Here is a 23584-nt window from a genome sequence, read left to right as displayed (position 1 = left end):
CCGGGGGATAGTTCTTCGGGGTAGTTGTCCTAGGGGGTAGTTGTCTGGGGGTAGTAGTCCTAGGGGTTAGTTGTCCTAGGGGTAGTTGTCTGGGGGTAGGTGACCTAGAACCGTGAAAAGTGGTGTAGCATGGGTTCAGGTATAAATGTCTAACTGGTGTCAAGGAAACCTTCGGTGTCAAAAATCCACGAAAAGACATACAGTAAAAGCAGGGTGTAGGAGCTGGTCGAATGACCTTCTTCTCATATCGAATAATCCCCCCTACTCTCTCTCTCTCTCTCTCTCTCTCTCTTTCTACTCACTAGGACAACTGCCCCCTATGATAGTTGTCTGGGGGTAGTTGTCCTAGCGGATGGTTGTCGTAGGAAGAAGTTCTCTGGGTGTACTCATCCGGGGGTATTCGTCAGGGGGTAGATGTCCTGAGGGATAGTTGTCCGGGGTAGTTGTCCCGGGGATAGTTCTCCGGGGGTAGATGTCCTAGGGGGTAGTTGTCTGGGGGTAGTCGTCCTCGGGGAAGATGTCCTAGGGGGTAGTTGCTTAGGGGTGGTTATCCGAGGGCGGATGTCCAGGTGGTCGGTGTCCTAGAACCGTAAATAGTGGTGTAGCATGGGTTCAGGTATAAGTGTCTCACTGGTGTCATGGAAACCGTCGGTATCAAAAATCCACGAAAAGACAAATAGTCGAATAACCTTCTTCTCATATCGAGTAATCCTTCCCCCCCCCCTCCCCCCCCCTCTCTCTCTCTCTCTCTCTCTCTTTCGCTCTCTTTCCCCCTCTTCCTTTCTTTGGATGGGGAGGGGGTCGTATAGCCTTCTTCACATATCCCATTGAGACATTATATTAGAAATCTTACCATTGCACCATGGAATGCCAGGTGCAAACATTCCTGTTTTACAGATGATGGATTCATTGTGAGTGATGGTGTATCCTGCGTCACACTCAAACATGCACACTGTATTACATGATACACTAGCATTGGTCTCGCATGTGCCATTAATCAGCGATATGAGGTGATCTGGTAGTTCCCCGACAGAGCAATTAGCACCTTCATATGAAAATGAGATGGAAATAATCAGACTGATAATTATAGATACTGTACTACAACTACTGGTTTTCAACTATTTTTGTTCTTGATTACAGAGACTACTTTTAAAACTGACAAAATATTGGTTTATTTCGAATTTTGCATTTCAGCTTATTACATAAGGGGTAAAAGTGTGTATTTCAACAATAGCTATAGATAACACCCAAAGATGTAAGGAAGAGCGTCGAGAGAGGGGGCATCGCCCCAGTCTATGTGTATATACTTTTACATTGTACATTACCTTGATTCTCGTTGCTTTAAGATATTGGCCCGAATTATTTATTATGTCCCTTTTGCAGCCAACATCAAATTCTGTAGCAATTTGCAGGAACTATGTCTTATCTGTGAAATTTAAACGTGAGCAGTGTCCTAGTATTCAAACTATGCAAGGAAAACCGTTTACTTTCTAGACTCCACTGTCAGACACTATTGAGTGACTGACTGACATCTATTTTTTCTTTGGTAATAGCATACATAAACATAAGCTTTAACAGGTACATGAGCATTTGTCTACTTAAATAACCCACTACTTGTAATGGCCAAAATTAAACTGATTGAATCTTTGTGCAGCACAAAGCGTACGACCATTCGTTAATAGGATCTGAAAATCAGATTATTACTTAAGTGATTGCAATTACTTAAGTCGATTTGACAAATAATGGTCGTTATTTTCCCACTAAAAGCCATTTTTAAGCCCTTTCGTTTTGGGTGAAGTTCTAAATTAGAATTAACTTTCATGGAACATAGTACCTTTGAGAGAGTGGGGCTGATTTTATATATATATATATATACACTGTATATATATATATATATATATATATACATATATATATATATTAAATGTATATATATCATAAAAGGTTTAGATGGCTCTAATGTGTCACATGAAATGGAATGAAGATAAGATGAATGTAACATGTTACTACAGTGGTGAATTAGAAATGAATTCGCTTACATGATGTTAATACCATTTTGATACTATGTCTTAATTACATATTAATTTGTGCATGTTGTCGATACTACAATGATCAAGAACAATACTAATGTTGAGAGAGAAGAGAAGTTGCAACAACGATGAACTTTATACACGAATAAACTCATCATATAGTCTAAAAGTGGTCCACATACATGTACGTTGACAGAGATTTCCTTGGAAGTCCTCTGTGCATAAGCAGGTGCAATTGGATTCTTCTAACTCTCCACCATTCAGACACGTTATACCATTGCAAGGATCAGGAGGCGGTGCAGTGGGTACAACACGTCTGAACGTTGCTATGGCAACATTCGATACCTGGCTTGTCTTCCCGTCATCATCTGTCGCGCGGAGGGCAAAGATGTACGAGAAGGAGTTCAACTCGGGCATGTCAGGGACCATAATGACGAAGGTTTCCAATGATCCAGATGGGCTAGGTGATGTTAAGTTGCCAATTAGGATACTGGATGAACTAACTCGGGTTGCGTTGCTGAAATCATCCAGGAGTTGCCTGGAGGAGTTACCCATCCTGATGTCGTACGACGTAGCTGTTGATGTAATGATGGTGATAAAGTCTTTATTGTTCATAATGTTATCTATATGCGGATACTATCTATTCAAAATTGTCCTGAAGAGTAGACCAAATATCTGTCTTTAATTATTCTCATTGGTGGCGTTCCATTTAAGGATGACACCCTTGCATGTCTCTCCACTGACACTTTAGCTGCACACGTCATACGTATGAGAAGAATTATTTGTTTATAATATGATGACATAGCTTTAGTTCTATCGGCGTATTATTGTTGATAAAATCAACCTTACCAGTTCCTGTGTCTAGATCATCACCTGGAGCTATCCAAGACAGGACTAAAGTTTGATTCCCCACATGAGTTCTTGTCACCCGTAGGTCTTGGACTCTGTTAGGTGGGAACAAGTCCTGGTCTAGAGTGAATCCATCAGGAAGGTTTGTAATCGTAGTTGAACCCGCCGATGAACTCCTGGTAAAAGATGGTGCAGGCTTCCCTTGCAAGGTTTGGTTTGAATCGACTCCAGGAAGCCGTACTTCGTATGAGCCTGAAACGAGTTTTACGAATGGCTATGAAATTCTGGTTGCCTCGAGCACATGTGCCGTTGTGAATTTGAATTAGCGAGAGGTGTATGTACATCCATCGCTGCCTATTAAAGGTACTAAGTATGTCCCTTTTGCAGCCAACCTCAAATTATGTAGAACTTTGCAGGAATTATGAATATGTCATGTATGTCCTATCTGTGAAATTTAAACGTTAGCAGTGTCCTCATATTCAAATTATGCAAGGAAACCCGTTTACTTGCTAGACTTCACTGTCAGACACTATTGAGTGACTGACTGGCTTTTTTCTTCTTTGGTAATAACATACATGAAAAGAGTTGTAAAGGGTACATGAGCATTTGTCTACATCAATAACCCACTTCTTGTGATGGCCAAGATTAAACTGATTGAATCTTTGCGCAGCATAAAACGTATGACCATTCGGTACAATTGTCTGAAAATCAAGACTATTACTTTGGGGCTCTATAGCCCTAAAGTCGATTTGACAACTAATAGTCGTTATTTTCCCACTTGGAGACATTTTCAAGTCCCACCTTTTTTTAGGGAAGTTCTAAATTAGTATTATCTTTCAAATGCAGTTGGAATTTAACTTTTTCATTTTTTGGGCCTGCAAGTGGGACATAGTACCTTTAAATAGTGATTGTAATAAATTGGGTTATCCATTTGGTGCTAGAAACTTTTAATGGATATATATAATTTTCCTCTTATTTATCCTATTTTTAGGAACGAAAATATATCCAGGCGATTACAAATGAAATAGAGAAAGTTGAACCTAAAAAACAACATGTTCTCAGAAGGGGCGAAAGGTTTGGCAGAACGTATTCTTCATATGATTTCATCATTTGAAAGGATATGCTAGTTAATTGTTATTTGAAGGAAGTTATAGTTATTGTTACATGACAGAATCACATTTTGAACCACATTAAGACCTTAACAAAAATATTTTAAATGCAATTATAAAAATACACATACCACGACTTAGAATATCACGTATTATCGACTACTAATGGGCTTCTCAAAATGTATTTATAAAAAACTGAATTGAAAGAAGGGGGAAAAAAAAGAAAAGTAAAACATTCTCTGTATATATTTTTCAACAAATTTTCTCCCCTGAGTTTATTCTATATTATGCTACCAATATTTCCTGGAGAAATTATCATCCCATCATCTGTCACTCTAATGGCGGCTTGAACCCTAGATATCCCTGTTCGAGCCCTGGTCAAAATAATCGCTGATCCATCGTTCTCATAGGTGGTACGAATGCCGTAGAACCCTGTCCCACGTATATTTGTAAAGAAACGAGAGTAGATGCCATCATTTGCCGTTATGTCGGCTCCTGTGTCAAAAACAAAAGGAAAAAATGAAAATAGAATAGTTAGTAATCTAGTATTCATTAGAGCTGCAGAGTTTAAGGGCAATCCGACCTTTGTGAAAGGTTATTTGTATGAAAGCAGAGAAATAAGAGAAAAGGAAAGTTTGAAAAAATAAGGACCAATTATAGAGGAGTTTTTAACGTTTGAAATATACGATCAAAAAAACTATAAGAATAAAATATGCAATAAGGTCAGTAGATTGTAAAGGAGTCATAGACACCTCTCCCGTTTGTCGTGTAAAGAAATATCACTAATTCTGTTTTTAGTTAACTAAAACAATTGTAAGATAAAATAATATGTTAAAAAAGGAATGACTTTATCATCCGCCTATTAGCCAGCGAGCTAAAATACAAATGTGATTTTGCCTCTTTTGGCGTTTCATCGCGGCAAGGGGGATGGGTAGACCTCGCACGTTACTCCGTAACTGGATTTGTGTTAACCAAACTTACAGATTCAGATTCTGAGGATAGTTTGTAAACATTCTCATGCATCGAGGAGATACAGATTTATTTATCACCCCCAAAATCCACTTTATTTGTAATTCTTTCCATACCTGCACCATCGTCCCGAAGCTCTATGATATCTGCAGGAGAACCACCAGGTTTTTCAACGACAGCACGGACAACTGCATTTACGACAGGTCGTGAACCTTGTCTAATTTGTGCATAGGCAACCAGGGGCTCAAACCTTGAAGATAGATCCATAACTGAATTACCGACGGTTGATTTGACGACGATTGGCTCTTCCTCTTCTAGCATATTGATCCTCGAATACACAGAAAAAGTCACAGACTGAGATCCTGTAACCGCATTCTTTATGGAGTACAACCATTTGCCACTCTACGAAGTAAAAAAGAGAACATTCATGAAAGTCAGTATAAAAAGCGAGTCGCCCGTCTTCTTCTATTCTAAATAATGTAGGTAGGGGCTACATTGTCCCCTTCTGGAGTTACATTCGTTAGTCTTAGTATTCGATCAAATGTATTTGCAAAATGGTTATGTTGAATTGTCTGCCTTTCCTACAATTGTTGAGACATTTGTGAAAGGGTGAGTATGCGTTGGAGGCAAATCTCAGCGACATTAGTTATTCGTTTATTTGAAAATACCATGTGAATTACAACTTTAAAATTCATATTCAATTTCATTTCAACTTTCGCAAGTCTGTTTCATCATTTAGAGCTATCTTCACAAGACTGACTTAGAAACATCATTACCATGGCTAGGCCGTCGACAGCCACGGTGACGACTTTTCTGGTTGTGTCGACAGTGTACTGCTGGTTGCCACTCGTTATTGTTGCATTATTTGGTTGTGTGATTTCCACATTGACACCTATAATGATATTCAAAATATATTCTATCTCAAAGACACACAGTCGATGGTACTTGTGACAAATTTGACACCATTCGGGTGTTTACACAACATTCGGGTATTATCAGTGGATAATATGTTATTCAGTATTACAACCATTACGTCTTACGTAATGCACGCACCTCTAGTATCTTCAGGCGAACCACCTCAATAGGAAAATTCATCAGCATGATCAAGCAAGCTGAGTAATTTCCAGATGTGCCAACGATTTTCGTTGCGGTGAGAGTTAAAGTTGAGTGAATGCGAGATAATTATGGCGCGTGTGGTGTACTTAGAGAATGCTGAGAATCTGATTATATATGACTGAAATCGAATTCTTCTATTTAAAATTCATTGATCGCACCGCTCAAATAAAAAGATTTCTTATTATAACATTTAAAGGTAACATATAACCCCTTTTGACAATACAGTTCACGCTATATCGATAGGTTTACTGCTTGCTGTAAATGTATTTAAGATAGTTAATCATGGTTTTCTTTTTAAATATACAATGATCATAGCGAAGCACACGGCGAGCAATTTGAGCCCTCTCTCAAAGCAAAAATATTTATCGAGATCTTATTATTCCCTCTTTCAAATTACTATTATCGAACAAACTAACAGCAAATACAGCAAAATATACCTGGTATGGTTGCGGATGAAGACATAGTGTACGTCACAATAAACTGCGTCCCGTTGCCAATTGAGGAATCAAAGTAAAGACAACCATTTTGAGTATCTCCGCCATCAAGTGTAATGCCCTCACTTACCAACTATACAAGAAACATCATTAAAACAAGTAAAGTATTTATTTATACAAAACAGTTAATACTCATGAACACAAATTCAATTCGCGTTTCTAGTTGGAAAAAAACAAACTTGGAGGATATCGAAAGTTGGTTCGTAAGTGCCCGATTAATTGACACAAACCGACCTATGAATAATATACAAATATACACTGTCCTGAGAGCTTCTGGTTAAAACTATGCGCAAGAGGTGACTCCAATAGTACTTTTGGAGTCACCATTAGTTTTAACAAGACCTGGAATAGAAGGCATGGTATATTTATTTTATATCCTGCATCAAAAAAATATATTTAAATTAAAAATAATAAAAAAATACAATTTTGGGGAAAAAATTAAATTTAGAACAACAAAAAATTTCAATCTTTATCTGAAAAGATTTAAAATATTTTGTGTTCATTAAATCAAAATGTATAAAAAAAAAATCAATTCAAATAGTACTCCCAAATAGTACTCTCATATAGTATTTTTTCAGAGCAACCCTAAACTAGTTGAAATATTTCTGTTCACGTGACGAGCTCTCAACCAATCAAAAACCAATAAATGTTTAAGCATGATATAATAACTAAGAGAAGAGAAATCTTTCAATCTTTCAATATAAATTGCGGCGCCCTAAAGGTACAGGTATACACACACAGGTACAGGCAGACGCGTAGGCAGGGGGGTTAGGGGGTTAAACCCCTCCCCCCCCCCCCCCTCCTTGGTATTATTTATATGCGTATTTAAAAAAAATAAAAAAAAAAAAAAACCGAAACCCCCCCCGCTTTGTTTTTGTGTGTTTTTTTTTAATTATAAAAAAAAATAATAATAATAATTATGCCCATGGCTGACCTAAACAATTGTCCTTTCCCCCCCCCCCCCCCCCCCCCGCTTATTCAGCGGCTGGCTGAGTCGTTGCGATTTTTTTGGACCAAAAAAGAAAAAAAGTGTCCTTTTACCCCTCCCCCTCCCCCCCCCCCCCCCCCCCCCCCCCCCGCTTATTCAGCGGTTGGCTGAGTCGTTGCGAAATTTTCGGCCCGATTTCAAAATGTTAAACCCCCCCCCCCCCTTGAAAAAATTCTGCATACGCCACTGGGTACAGGTTCAAATGACCATATTAGTAATAAGGTCATTTGGTTAAATTACGATTCTGCACATACAGTGCACTCTCTTTCTCTACTCCACTAAGGAATATTCAAACCATTTGCAAATTTACTGCCATTCATATAATATTCCCTTAGTTCGAATCCTATAAGAACATATGAGTGGACAAAAGCAATGAATTGTAGAAAATAATGTCTTGTCCGTGCTTAAACCCACAAACTATACAAGTGACTGATCACCCACATACGATACATGTTACCAGTGTTTATAATACTCAACAATAAAAGCTCTTCAAAGATGAACATGCTAAGACATACCTGAACACGGAGGTTGTTTACTGCTGTACACATCTCTACTGTCTGTGTTAGAGCACTAATGATGTCTGAATCGCCGTTATCGGGATAAAATATAGCCGTCCCTCCTGCAATTTACATAGCGGAAAATATAATAATTGTCCTGTAGTGTGTAAGTATAAAAGTAAGTGTGTAATTAGAAAGGTTGAAGGTTTTTCAATCCGTCGGTCGATTGAATCTGGCTCCTAATGAATATTTTATGAACAAATTTATTATAATAATATTTATAAACAATTATTATAATATAAATAAGCATTATAATATAAATAAGGATTATAATATAAATAAGGATAATAATACCGATTACAACATTAATAATAATAATACTAATATTAAAATCTTGTATAAAGTTCATGTGTGGCACATTGTCACTCCTGGCGCTCCCTTACCAAGGCTTAAGCACGGCTGCCATTACAGCGCTCGAGCATTTTAAGAAATAAGTTCCCGCCGAGTACCCATTTACCTGACCTGGGTTGAGTTTAGAAAATGCAGATTATTGTCTTGACAAAGGACAATAGTGCTGCGACAGGGATTTTAACCCCGTACCATGGGATCTACAGTCCGGAGACTTATCCACCGGACCCCCAACACCTCTTAACCTAGTGATAAAGACAATGGTATTCTTTGACGGGAAATCGGATTCGATTCGATTCCTAGTGGACATCTTGCCAACCGCTATGTAAAATTCAAGACTTTGAGGGCAGCGATGGGGATTTCCGATTGATCTACGCCTTTGTTTTCGTTCAATGTAAGCTTATGAATGAAACATATATATTCAATTACTGACAAAGAACGATTTGATAAATTATTGGACAAAATAGAAATATGGAAAAACCTCTTTTTTTTAAATCGATACGGATGGAGATGCGTGCTAAAAATGCGATGTTTGTTTGGTGTATGCCCCTAAGGCACAGGTACCGTACCCGGACATCTACCCCTGGACATCCACCTCCTGGATAACCACCCAAATTCAACTACCCCCTATGACAACTACCCCTAGGGCAACCATCCTCTAGGACGACTACCCCCCGGGACAACTACCCCGGACAACTCCCCAAGACAACTACCTCTCGGACAACTACCCCCTGGACAACTACCCCGGACAACTACCCCCTAGGATAGTTTTCTAGAGGATGGTTGTCGTAGGGGGTAGTTTTCTGGGTGTAGTTTTCCGGTCGGTGGTTTTCCTAGGAGGTAGTTGTCCTAGGGGGTAGTTGTCCTAGGGGAAGTTGACTGGGGGTGGTTATCCGGGGGTGGGTGTCCAGGGGACAGGTGTCCTAGAACCTTAGGTACATTAGTATAACATTTCTCTCGGTATTCATTTTAATTTTTATTTACCTGTTTCCTGTGCAATCAGACTGAGTTCACCATATGCATCCTCTCCAATAGCCACTGTATTGACCCTCACACCCATATCTTGTAACGTTTGACGGATAATGTGATTTTGTATCCCACTATCCTGCCCATCCGTCATCAGCACGATTATTCCACCATCGGCACTTCCAGAAGGGTGAGCCATTAAAACCTTTAGGCAATAATCAAAATATATAAATGAATAAATAAATGAATAATTAAATCAATAGCAATAAATAGTTGTAGTAATAGTATTATTTGTAACAATAATTATAATAGTATACAAATATACACTGTCTTGAGAGGTTCTGGTTAAAACTATGCGCAAGAGGTGACTCCAATAGTACTATTTTCTGAGGGGCGTAGCCCCGAAGCAAATGGTATTTTTTGAGTCACCGAGGCATCAAACATTTTTTTTTTTTTTTTAAACAGCAACAACAACATTTTTGAGAAGAAAAAAAAATTAGAACAAAAAAAAAAATCAATTTTTATCAAAAAAGATTTAAAATATTTTGTTTTCATTAAATTAAGATTTGGGAGAAGAAAAAAAATCAATTTACAAAAAAAAATACACTATTTTTAACTCCCAAATAGTACTCTATAGTACTTTCTTAAAATATTTCAAAATTTCTGGTCATGTGACGAGCTCTCAACCAATCATAAACCAACAAATTTTTGATGCAGGATATAAATACATCTAATTTGTTAGTAAGTGCTTCACAGATCGAATACAGGTTTGCCGACACACAAATACAGTGGCTATCGGAGAGGATGCCACTTCATTTCAGAATTTTGGAGTAAGCTGTTTACTTATTTCGGAGAATCTTACCTCTAAACCTTGTTCAAGTCCACACCCGATGCAGGTCCCTCCACTGGCAGTAAGTTGAAAAATATCACGCAGTGAGTCTCTATCAGCCTGAGTATTGATCTGTGTCAATGCATGTCGTGTGGTCGGGGAGCCAGTGAAAGTTACTATACCAATCGATATCCCGTCATCCACGAGGTTGACAAAGGCAGTGGCGGCACTGTTCACTTTGTCGATTCGATTGGATGTCTGTGTATTAAAGCATCCATCCAAATGAATGATAAAATATCGCATACATACAGCTATGAGAAACAATCACAAGGACAACAAAACAGATGGCAATGATAATACTACTACTAATAATAATGCTAATAACATAAATAAAAGAGTTAATCATTTTTTTTTAAAACACCCGCACACAAACACACTCACAATCTCAGCGGTAGAATACCGCTGGTACACAGTGGAATAGTATTGTAGCTGCAGGGGGCACATGCAAAAATATTTTTTGAAAAGCTAGGGGGTGGGGCGTTCAAAAAAGATTAAGTGACCCCTTTTCACTCCTCTATCAATACACTTGCTTCTTTAATCGTCATTTTAGTCATACATCCAGAAAGACCGGTGCCGCACGCCAATGTTTTTCATATTAGGATGGCGAGTGAAAAATCTAGTTACGCGATCGATAAGAGCAAAGAGCAATCGACTTGCTCATCGAATTGAATTTTATTCCTAATTCTAACCTTAAATAACCCAAAATCCTAAATCCTAAACGTAACCAAAACCCTATGTTCCTGCTCCCGATGTCTGTGGAAAAATTATCGGTACTAGATTAACTTCAGTGTTGAAAATTCTTTTATTTTTGTTAATGCTATGAATTCATACATACCCCCATACTACCTGAAGTGTCCAAAACAAGGACAACTCGGCACTCATCTCCGGTGCTTGCTTGTACCAAGTCAAAACTGGGCTCGATCTGGGCATCATTCAGGTTCGATGGGGGAGAATTGTCTGCAGGAGTAATCATAATAAGACCACTGTTAATTGGGTAGGGCCTTTGGGGTGTCTTATTACAGCAGAATAATCGCAGCAGTTGATATGATATCAAGAAGAAGGAAAGCGTGGAGAGTTTTGGAATTTTTACAGCTTTATGTTTTTTAAGAAAGAAAATACGGAGATAAAAATTCATTCGGTTTCATATATTAATCAAAACCGTTTCATTTGGATGTAGTTTGGCAAATATATCTTTTACCATACAAGGGCAATGCCCCATTGTTATCCTTAGCCTAAAGGTTCAACCAAGGTGGTAAACAACAATGTATACGCCTTGAGCATGTTCATGTAAAGGCGCTATATAAATACCAATATGTATGTATGTATTTATAACTTGAATTAGAAGCAAAAACAGATAATATAAACGGAAGCTAAAGAAACAAAGCGCGCGAAATCTGCTGAAAATTAGACGTAATGCCAGCCAGCCGTATTCCTTGCCAATACAATATTTATATATAAATAGTTCACCTAAAATTAACGACTTTCCTACTTAATTGATTTCTACATGCATTATTGAAATTAGTCACATAATCAGTCCATGAAAATTTAAATAAAGTAGACAAAAACGCGAGCAAAAAAAAAAAAAAAAGACAAAACAGAACTTGCAATATTAATGAAGAGACAAAAATTTATTCTGTAAAAAAAAAATGTATAGAATATGCTAACAAACCGTTGAAATCTTCATGTTCCCTCATGACTTCCCATGCACTTCTTGAGTTACAAAGTCGATTGTGTTTATTAGGCGCTTCTCGGTTATGAAGATTGCCGATACCGTTAACATCATCGTCGCAGAAATTAACGATCTAAATAGAATGGCGAAAGATATCAGAACAGTGAGCAGAGAAAGCATTCATATTTATGAGAAAGAAGCAGGAGGAGAAACAAAATAAAATAGGAGAGGACATGGTAAACGAAAAAAGAGGCTTCAGCACGCAACATGAGTACATGGCACCTATCGATTTAGGGAGGGGATATAACCGGCCCGCGCCTCCTTTGTTAAGCCCAAGTGATAAACAAAAAAGAAATGTGGCCCATCCTCCCTTAACTGCACTCTTGAAATATCACAATTGTCTTTTTTTTATCGTTTGGTTTCGTTTTTCGAGCTTATAGGAGGAGATTTCTTGTGTGTTTGTTCCTAATATATTTGTGTGCCAGTAAATCAGTACGTAAGAAAATGTGATAAAATGTGTTGATCATCACATATACAAGCACCATCATTATTTAATCTTATAAACAGTATGCACATTCTTAATGCCATCATCATCTCCAAGAGTGTCGTAGCTAGTTATGAAATCATTATCATTAGTACCACAACCATTATCATCATTATTATCCTCATCATCCTCATCATTATCATCACAGATATAAAGAATAACAACGAATACGGGCATCCTAAAATTTCCATCTTCCACTCATTTGAGTAAGAAAGAAAAGAAAGCGGAAATCAGACAATATAAACTATAGCTAAAGGATCAAAGCGCGCGAGAAAAACAAACGGGCTGACGTAACTAACTAAAAGGAAACTGAGTACCATCATAACACCTGTTGTTTTCAGACACAACATGGGATAGGTCTTGTACGAGAAAATATCCCTAAACTCACACATGGGTCTGGATTCTACTGCTCACTTTAACGGACCCTGTGTCTCAGATTAAGTTTTATAATCGGTCAACTAGACTTCTTTTGTCAAACCCGATTCTTGACGAAAACCAATACACAGCATCGGGTTTGAATCTTAGTAGAAAATGATTCTTACGTTAGAATATGTTAGTGGACCGTTCATTATAGATCCACTTGCTTGATCCGCTCCTGTGATGCGGACTATGCATCCCGTTTCGTATCCTATCGCTGAGTTACCACTGCATGTTCCATAAAACATCAGTTTCCCTTTTTGAACTATTCTTGTTGGCGACACTTCGTATTCCTGAGAGCAACTGCAAATAAGAAAACGAGAAGTAATGAAGTCACATCCATTTTGGGGTTATATTTCGGCTTGGACTAAATTCAATTCTATCCAATTTTCAACCAGAATCTTTCCATCTTTATGGCAGCTACTGATCTACACACCCCTACCCCACCCTTTCTCTCTCTCTCTCTCTCTCTCTCTCTCTCTCTCTCGCTCTCTCTCTCTCTCTTTAAGCTCAGAGGAAATTATGGTTTCGTTATCTCTTTCGGTTTACTATTATGTGTATATGCGTTCATGATGTAACTTAGAATAATATCCTTATTGAGACGGGGTTTTGCTAGTCGGTGTAAATTAATCCTTTTCACTTACACCAATATAGTTGTCCACACGTTCTTACTAGGACCAACTTGCCACGAGTAATAAGTTAACAAGACCTTCCACCGAACAGCGTAACTAAAGCGTTGGTCACATCCCACCGTGCGTGTTTTTAGTCCGTACGGTTTTGGGGGGAGGCCACGGCCGCCACGTTTTTCTGAAAACGTAGGGAGGGAGTGGCAAAGGCAGGGAGGGAGTACCGGCAACGCGCGTCACACGCACTGTGTAAGTACGTGGCCCGCACGCCACGCCTGGCCGTGAACGGTTGCGTGTACGTGCGTGTACGTGCTTACAACGTGCTTACAACGTACGGTCTCCTTGCGGTTGCCGCGTTATCGTACGGAGGCCGTACTTACAAGTGCTGCTCACGTACGGTGTCCTTACTCACTCGCATGTTGTAAGTGCGTGCACGTGCGATGAACTCGGTGTTAATATAGGACGACATTCCGACGTTCTCCAGAAGTCCCAGCTGTTGCTGCCTCAAGATGCCGCCCATTCCACCGAAGAAACTATATAATGCATAAATCAGTGCGAACAACGTGCATTGTAAGTACTTATTCGGTATGGTCCACGTGAGTTCTGCGTGCTCATTGGATAGCTGAAGTGGGGGAGTGGCGAGTAAGCACGGACCACGTACTTATCACGTGCGCCTTTAAAAGACGCACGGAGTTAGTGCGTTGTGCGCTCGTTGGCAGTACCAGGCACGCACGTCACACGCACTGGGGTGAATCGGTAGCCCGAAGGCAGCCCGAACGCAGCCCGAACGCAGCGAAAGTTCCTCGTGCACTAAAAGTGCTACGGTGTGTCTGTTCCAAATCCGTACAGAGGCGGTACTCATCACGTACGGATACCCAAAATTTGCCCACGTTTTTGCACGTAGACAGCACGCACTTACGGCGGGATGTGACCACCGCATTATGCCTAATAATATGTTTTCTCACATAACAAATTAAACTAAGCAACTTTTAAAATCAAAAGTAGTTGCCATAACCTTGAAATTTCCCCCAAACCCATGGGTAAGAAGTTGTTAGATGTTTGTCACCGAAACGGCAGCCATTTTGAATGTACATGGTCAAGGTAAGCACTTTTACTTTTGAAAGTTTTATAGTTGACTTTGCCATGTCAGAAAACATATTATTAGACCCTAAAATCATAAGAATCGGACAATGTTAACTGTGTTGGTGAATTTCTAAAGTGCATTGACCTTTTTGACCATAGCGCCATCATTTAAGGTCGGAGGTATATCAAACTATATATTTTTGGAATCCTTATGACCAGACAAGTAATTTGATATGCAATTTGATAAGATTAACTGTGTTGGTGAATTTGATCACCAGCCAAAAGTGTGTTGACCTTTCAACATTTTTTACCATAGCGCCCTCATTTAAGGTCGGAGGTATAGCAAACTATACATTTTTGGAATCATCATGACCAGACGAGTAATATGATATGCATAATGACATATAGCAAATATTCAAAGATATTACCAAAGCACATCCAAATTTCAAATTTGAGTAAGATCATTACAGAGATCACACTGAAAACTTGCAAAATAATGGTAAGAGAAATGGAAATTGGAAGAAATATGAATACTTGTAGCTCAGTCTACGAACATGATTGGTAGTGAAATTTGTTGGTCATAATTTAGAACAGGACATATTTATCTTCAATTAAAAAAAGGAAAGAATTACCTTAATGTACAAATATTCACAATATCAAATGTTTGAGTTTAAACAATCAATCAAGTGATTGACCAAATTGAAGAAGTATAATTCATGTTAGAAAAAATAATGATTACACCAAAACTTCTTAACCAAAAACCAAAACGCTTAACGTACGAAGTATATAAAGGTCACTGTTAGCCCGCTTCTCATTAAATAAGAAAACAAAATCCTTTTTTAACACACTGTGATAGGAAATTACTTACATAACTGGCTTCCATCTTTGCATATCTTCCATTGATTGGTAGAAATGTGTCACGTGATCAGCATCACCTACATCATCAGGATACTCGTTGAATAACCCCCAACGATAATGACCCCATTCGTGTACTAGGATTCGACCTGTTAAAAAGTTAGTGACAAACAAGATATGTCATAGTGTACCATTAGGGACTTTTCGATTTGCACGAAGACAATGTGGATTGCTACGCTCGACGTCCTTGTAATGCACTGCCTTGAATGGAGGTCACACGTATCAGTCCACGCAAATCTAAAAGTCACTATTAACAAATGGGAAGCACGAGCGAGTTCAATTACATTTAGTATTTAACATTGGCATATATTTTTGCAGGAGATTAGTGAAAAGACACGTAATTAGGCAACAGACCACTTTTCTAACATATTCAAATTTATTGGTGTTTCTTCCCTGGAGACCTAGTGACGATTTATCCATTAACCATTTAATTAATTAACTACAGTACTTGGAAAGCCAGTCTACATAATTACTTGTTGATACGTCGGGTAAGCTTTTAATTAAGGTGGTCAAGAACATCCTTTGTTTAAAAAGTATGCAAACAATTAGAATATGTTAGTAAACCGGTCCATTCCAACTTCACCCATGAAGAACATCAGCTTATTTATGCCATTAAAGTTCTGGTAATTGCAGTACAAAGGATAGGAGCATGTGAATGAAATGCTTCATCACATGGGCGTAAATCCTTACGTAATACCTATTGTTCAGGGGGATGAATGAATAGATCATCCCCCCTGAACAATAGGTATCAATTGCAGATTTACGCCCATGCTTCATCATCCGCACACCTGCGAAGGAAGCATCCATGAATTTGAATACATTTACTTGATACACGACTTCGAATAGTACGTCACGTTATCAAGAAAATGGCGATGCCGATGTCGTGCAACTGCACATTATTTTTGCTTCATACCTCTCTCGTACACTTTGATGGGGAATGTTATAGATTAATGGGCAAATCTCTCAGAATAACTTAAGTTATTTCTTCGTGTGAGGTTTACGTAAAGTACTCTCTTTCACAGGTAGTTGTAATTCACTTGGGTATTCTACAAAACAGCTATGAAGTCAATTCGAGAACTAAGTTCCGTAATCGTGTAGCGCAACAAAACATTGCTTCTCCCCTACTCCAGCGATTAATGCCATTGTAAGGTTGATAAGCTCTGAAAATTATGCTGCTTTTTTTCCTTTTCTTTTGTTTCGGAAAACCATTCCACCTACAGATTATCATTGTAAGAATTTGTTCTGTCTCGCATGCTATTCTGAAAATGAGTATGAAAAGGAAACGTGACCAGGATTCTCGACAGTTCCCTAACCGGGAAAATTATTGCCTTCTTGAACAATCCCACTTTGAAACGTGTTTATCTCTCCTGAACTACTTTAAACTATGATCATAATGAACAAACTTTGACTGAGATACTTGTCTAATTGTTAACATTTCGTATGATATTTGTGATAATCATTCCCAATGTACCTATGCACCGTAACATTGAAAGAAAAAATTATTGCGTTGTTAAAGCGATTCTTGAGCTCTGATATGGGCATCGTATGTTTAGAGAACATGGCTATACTTTATTCTGGAATTTGTTTATCTTGCACAGACCTGCTGTAGATTGATTGCTTGAACCCGTAAAATAAAACCTCACGAACACTTGCTGGAAATCATCTTCAATAAAACAAAAAAAACACACACACTAACTCTCATTTGCACATAGGGACCTGTGTTACGCACATGGTGTCAGGCCTACTTACCTTGATTTCCATATCTTTCTATGCTCATTACTCAGGCACTTTACGTTTTCTACCAAAATCGGTTGGCACATGTAATTTATTTATAATCTTGAATATTCAGTGTAAGTTCTTTTGGATTCTGTGAGAACTCATTTTCTATCATTACCAGAACTCAAGCTCATCTTTAAGGACGAGGGCTTGTAAATCATGACCCTATCATGCATTTGTGGCCTACCGTTTCATCCCTTTAGTAAAATATATATATCTTCTTTTTGGGGGGATTAAAAAGAATTGGCTTTAGATTTACAGAGTCTGATTAGGGTTTGGCTTAATGGTATTCCTATTGAGGAGCATTTAGATGGTGTAAGACAAATCAGATCATTGATCTCCTACCGAGTCTAGACCATGAGCTTTGAAGGAAAAGAAGAAACATCAGTGGCCATGGCTCGCGGCATCATAACGTCCGGCCGGATCATTTTGATATTTGAATCTAAAATATATCCATTGGAAAATCCTAATACTTCTTTATTCTCAGATAATTGATGGGGTTAACACCCAAATAATTATTCGAATAGTAAACTCCCAAATGATTTTGTTGATGAGATTAGCCTTGATCAACCTTGTATCAGCATTAGGAGGAGTTTCGTAACAGCAACTACAGTGTAAGTCAAAAAAAGTTAACACCTAGAAAATTGCTAATTATTAAAAAAATTGTCGATAAACATTAAACTGTTATTATGTCTTATGAAAGAGTGTTTTATCCCAAATCGTTTGGTATCATATTTGTGTGGTATATGTTCACGCTTGGATGAACAGGAGACATTGTTTGCGACATTGTTTGCATACCACACAAAAATGGTACCAAATGATTTGGGATAAAACACTCTTTCATAAGATGTATAATAATTTACTGTTCATAGATGATTTTAAACATAATTAGCAATTTTCTAGGTGTAAACTTTTTCTTGACTCACACGGTATAATGAATATCTACATCATTAAAACAATGCACAAAAAAATTAAAGGAAAGCAAAAATATATAAAGATAGAAAATTAAAAAGAAAATACCTAATTCTCCATAAGTGTCTGTCACATCATCATCATCAGTAATTAAGTCCTCTGTGAAATGAATGAAACAACCAGGTTGTCCGCACCCTTGGATCTGCTGAGTGTATGGCTCAGGCGCCCAAAGTGGATTGGGTTGTGCAATGATGACGTCAGCCGTGTCAAAGGTTAGTCGACCAGGAGAACCATATTCCGGTTGCGTTGTCCAGTGGGATGGTATGAGAATGGTGACGTTTTTAAAGAAGACTCGCTGTCGAGTAGCCTGGTAGAGAAACGTGGATCCTTCTCTGAACATGTCCTGTCAAGAAATATATAACAAATTAAACATACACACAGAAATATACGTTTAATAGTATGATCCTAATGATTTTTTTTTAATTTGTTCCAAAATATTAAGACCTGTATAATTATGTACAGCTTTAGCACAATGTTTGTTCATGATTCTCCGTGGCATAACTGATCTGCTCGCATGATATTGACCACTATCGTGACTGTATCAAATGTGGCCGAAAGACGAATCGGCTGTATGGCAAGCTGTTTTAGCATTTATTCCTAATTCTTGATATCAAGAATTGAATTTTTGATATCAAGAATTGAATTCTTGATATCAAGAAATGAATTCTTGATATCAAGAATCACCATTGCTTTACGACATAAAATCACTTTTTTATATCAAGAATTGTTATAGTGATTGATTTCGAACTCGAAAGTATTGTACGAATTTATACTGAGCGCGCCGTTTTAACATTTATTCCTATTCTGATTTCGAACGCAAGAGTTGTGCAGAAAGGACATCATTATAAGCAGGATATTACCAATTCCCCCCCCCCTTAGCAGTTTTATTCTCGTAGTATTTCGATTTAAAACAACTTTATCTTGTCTACAAATGTGAAATAATGAAGGACTATAGTGTTAACTATATTTCAATACTTCCTAAGAGAGATAACAATTATAAATGTAATCAACATTGTTCGAATAAAATGATGTGCCTCGTGATATCATAAAAATGATAAAATAAATGATATTGGCAGATTTTCTATCTTTCAAAACATGTCATTTTCTGTAATTGGCTGCTTTGAAGATGCTCTCCTTTAAAGACTTGTACAACTTTTATGTAATAGATTTCCTAAATTATACAAATAAAAACGAATTAGAATTAGAATTCAATTTAATAATATGAAGAAGAAGTCGAAGAGGTCTCTCCCTTAAGTGGTGGATGGTGTATTCCCAGTCAGTTTACTTTCCCTCCCCGTTTCAAAGAAGCTGACAAATCACTTTTTTGTGTCTTCATTATTGTCTATATACGAGTACATTTAAATAATTATACGCGCTATTTTCCATCAGTATTTTAGCAAACGGCTGCTTCGAGTACTCATACAATTAAATTGTTAAAATGTACTTCGTGTATTTTATAAAGCTTGAAGTCTACAATAATGCAATAAATGAACGTTTGCGAGAGTGAAAAGGCAGAAAGTGATTAGAAATTACATTATGTTCTGTAAAGTTTAATGAAAAAATTCCATTGGACCAAAAAATTGGAATTGATTTATTTCCAAAGTTTCAAATAATGTGTTAGTTTAACGTATTATAATATTTACTGCTAGGAGAACTCTTCAGTTGTGTATACTACTCTTGATAATTATTGTTTACGGGATTGGTAATTTTATTTGAAAAGAAACATGGTAATAGAGTTTTTAGGAAATGCTATCGAAAACTTGATGACATGGGTTTTAGTGATACGAAAACGAAACCTGTCTAACTAAATGAGAACAGCAATGTGCATTTTCTCTTTGTGATCCTCTGTATTTCTACCTTGTGTGTGTGTGTGAACCTAGTCCTATACAAAAATATACCAAATGATTTGCGCTATATAAGAATCCAATATTATTATTACTATAAAAAAAAATTAATCACACGTGGTCGAGTGGATATGTCACCGGACTGTAGATCACAAGGTCCGCGGTTCAAGTCCCGCCACGGTACTAATGTCCTTTGGCAAGACATTGATCTACATTTGCCACTTTCCACCAAAGTGTTAAAATGGGTACCCGGTAGGATGCGAAAGCTAATGTGGTTTGATTAGCAATGGCGCTTGTAAAATGGCGACTGGCTAGAATGCTCCCCAGGGAGTGGAGAATGTGCATACCTTGTGTGCGGCTAAGCCTGAATCAGATGACCGGGGTAATAATATGTTCCGCGCCTAGAAACGTAGTATTAGGCGCATTATAAATGTGAGCTATTATAAAACACCTTTTTAAAATATGTGTAATAATTTACTGTTAATAGATGATTTTTAAGATAATTAGCAAATTTCTAGGTGTAACCTTTTTTTTTAATCACACGGTAGTCATTTTAGGACTCATTTCCTGTAAAAACTTTCTTTATCTACACCTTAGCTTTAACTTTGGTCTTAAATTTTCAAGAAGTGGCCTTGGAATCAAAGCTTTTGCCTTAACTACAATACATCAGAGCAGTATGAAATTATACAAAATAAACACTGGAAATGTAATTTCCCATTTTCCATCTTTAAAAAAGAACAAATATAACATAGTATTGACACATTGTTTTAAAATAACAATATAAACATAAACATGGAGGGATACCCTTAATAAGCAGGTTGCTTGTAAGCAGGGCCCCGGTATACAATATAAGATTCATAACTTTGTTACAGAAATATCTAAACATTTGCGAAAATGATAAAACAGCAAATTAAATATAAATTAGGAAACTGTGATCATCTTAACAGCTACAATAAATAGACAGATACAGGTACACGTCCACACACAGACATACAAACACCCTAGCTTACACACACTAGCATACACACACAATAAGATAGATGAGATATAGTAAAATATCATAGGGAAGGAATACATAGGGAGAAGGAAAAAGAGAAAGAGAAAGAGAAAGAGAGAGAGAGAGAGAAGGAGAGAGGGGTGAGTCAGTATTGCAGAAGAAAAAAATTAGAATGAGTAGGCATGGTGAAAAGCAAAGAGAAAGAGTAAATTGTAGGAGTGGAGAGAGCTCATGAAATAGGAGAAGAAAATTAGAATTAATTAACACATTTTATATATCTTCTTAGCACGTATTAATATTGGTGAGATACAGTCTTTTTATAGAAAATTTGAATTTTGACAGAGTAGAGCTTTGTTGAATACTGTGATCAAGGTTGTTCCACAATTTAATATATTTTACACGGAAGGAGTTTGAGGCTATGGAAGTGGAAATCTTAGGTTGATGAAATAATTTACATTGACGAGTGTTGTAATTATGTACAGACGAATTAAGGGTGAACATATTTTCAAATATTTCTGGTAAAAATCCAGACTGGTATTTATACATAAAAATAAGAGAGTTCATAGAAATTAATTCAGAGATTAGTAAAATATTCATTTTCTTAAATAATGGCATACTCGGACAGTAATATGGGGATGATGTAATAAGTCTAATTGCTTTTTTCTGAAGTATTATTAATCTAGAAAGATGGCTTTTGAAAGTATGACCCCATACTGAGTTACAGTATGTTAGGTGAGGCAAGATTAAACTATAATATAAAGTGACAAGTATGTTTTGTGGTAATATAAATTTGAGCCTTGATATGATTCCTATACATCTTGATACTTTAGTACAGATACTACTAATATGCGGTTTCCATGAGAGAAATTCGTTGACTGTAATACCTAAAAATTGAACATTATCCACACGTGATATATCATGACCACCAATAGTAATATTATTAAGATCATTCGGGACCCTCCTGTTCCTTGTTCTGAAAATCATAAACTTTTTTTTGTCAAAATTCAATGAGAGTTTGTTGCAACAGAACCAATCATATAAATTATTAACTTCTTTATTAGTAATGGACATTAAATTATAGATATTCTTGTGAGAAGTTAAGATGCATGTGTCATCAGCAAATAATGAATAGCGAAATAATTTGGAAGATTGTGTGTGTTATATCATTTATATAAACAAGGAACAGGAGGGGCCCGAGTACAGAGTCTTGCGGAATTCCATATTTAGTAAGTTTACGTTGAGATTGGACACCATTGACCACAACATACTGATACCTATTATTCAAATAATTTTTAAACCAATAACACTCCTCTGGTGTTAGTTGAAGGCACGAGAACTTGAATTAAATTGGTATACGTATTTGTTTTAACTATTATTTGTTATACATGTTTGAAAACCTGGCAGCGCACTGACAAATAGGGAGGTATGAGATCTAGAGGGATGTAAACCATAAAAATGCTTGCCTTAGCAGAATCGCAAAATCAGGGAAACAATTTCATGAAGTTTCAGGAGAGGAAAAAAATATATAAAGAATCGTTGGAGCCGTTGGAGCCTAAACACAGGTAGATCCAGTTTACCCAAAGAACAATAAATACACTTACCTGTATAGATGTGAGTAAATCCATATTTTCTTGTATCGACTCGTCAATAGCAACGACGACATTGGCGTATCCTCCATCGTCCAGGACAACCGAAGACCTCAAGTTTAACCCGTTTGCTTTCATCATTACCAGCGTAGCAAACCACATAAAAGCAAGCATAGTTTTGGCGGTCATTTTTCCTTCAACGGAAGACGACTAATTATGCGACTCGAAATTATTCGAGAATTCGTGCTTCCTTACTTAACTGGCAGCTTTTTTGGTTTGTTGAAGAGGAGCAGTCATAAAGAACATCCAAACTTCCGCGTGTGAACTTGACTTAAAAACGTTGAATAACGTTCGATACTTTTCATATCCAAGTGGGGTCGATCAGTAATGCCCCTATGCGCTCTGATGGATAAGCACAACACAGAAATAGGAACACTATTGACTATACAGTGCGTCCCAGAAAAAACGAAACCGAGAAGTATCGATGTTTTATCATAACTTAATCACAACTATAATTAATGAATGATACATAGTTGGGAAGCTTAGAGTCTCCTCTTTCATGTGATGCTACTCAGATGATGCATATTTCACGCATGAGTGATTAAAAGTAATTTGAAGGAAGGAAACCAAAAAGACATTTGGCGGGCGGTATCTGAATTTCGAAGAAAAATACACATTTCTAGAAAGTTGAGTTTCTGCCCTTTCATATGACACCTCAATCAGGAAAAATGAGGATTGACAAATTTCTGTTTGTTTAAAGTAGTGCTTGCATTTCCATAATTTTATTAAACGAATTCGTTTTCACCGGCTGCCTGCCGTATCAATAAACGAAATTAACAA

General features: G+C 37.3%; 1 protein-coding gene across 1 annotated transcript; it reads right to left on the bottom strand.

The window, feature by feature from the left end:
- Positions 1–149: 149 nt before the first annotated feature.
- Positions 150–22882, bottom strand: LOC115923702 (calcium-activated chloride channel regulator 1-like). Its single transcript, XM_030984929.1, has 17 exons — positions 22760–22882; positions 18438–18660; positions 15523–15658; positions 13071–13248; positions 11985–12117; positions 11151–11272; positions 10289–10513; positions 9445–9631; positions 8071–8174; positions 6511–6640; positions 5734–5849; positions 5074–5359; positions 4283–4483; positions 2880–2999; positions 2306–2605; positions 854–1045; positions 150–169 (listed from the first exon to the last, which is right to left on the bottom strand). The coding sequence occupies exons 1-17, from the start codon at positions 22880–22882 to the stop codon at positions 150–152; spliced, it is 2796 nt and encodes a 931-aa protein (XP_030840789.1).
- Between the last annotated feature and the right edge of the window lie 702 nt (positions 22883–23584).

This window comes from Strongylocentrotus purpuratus, unplaced genomic scaffold (assembly GCF_000002235.5).
Source record: "Strongylocentrotus purpuratus isolate Spur 01 unplaced genomic scaffold, Spur_5.0 spur5_scaffold_14, whole genome shotgun sequence".
NCBI lineage: Eukaryota > Metazoa > Echinodermata > Echinoidea > Camarodonta > Strongylocentrotidae > Strongylocentrotus > Strongylocentrotus purpuratus.
Note: the sequence above shows the minus strand (reverse complement) of the source record. Positions and strands in the feature narration are given on the sequence as shown.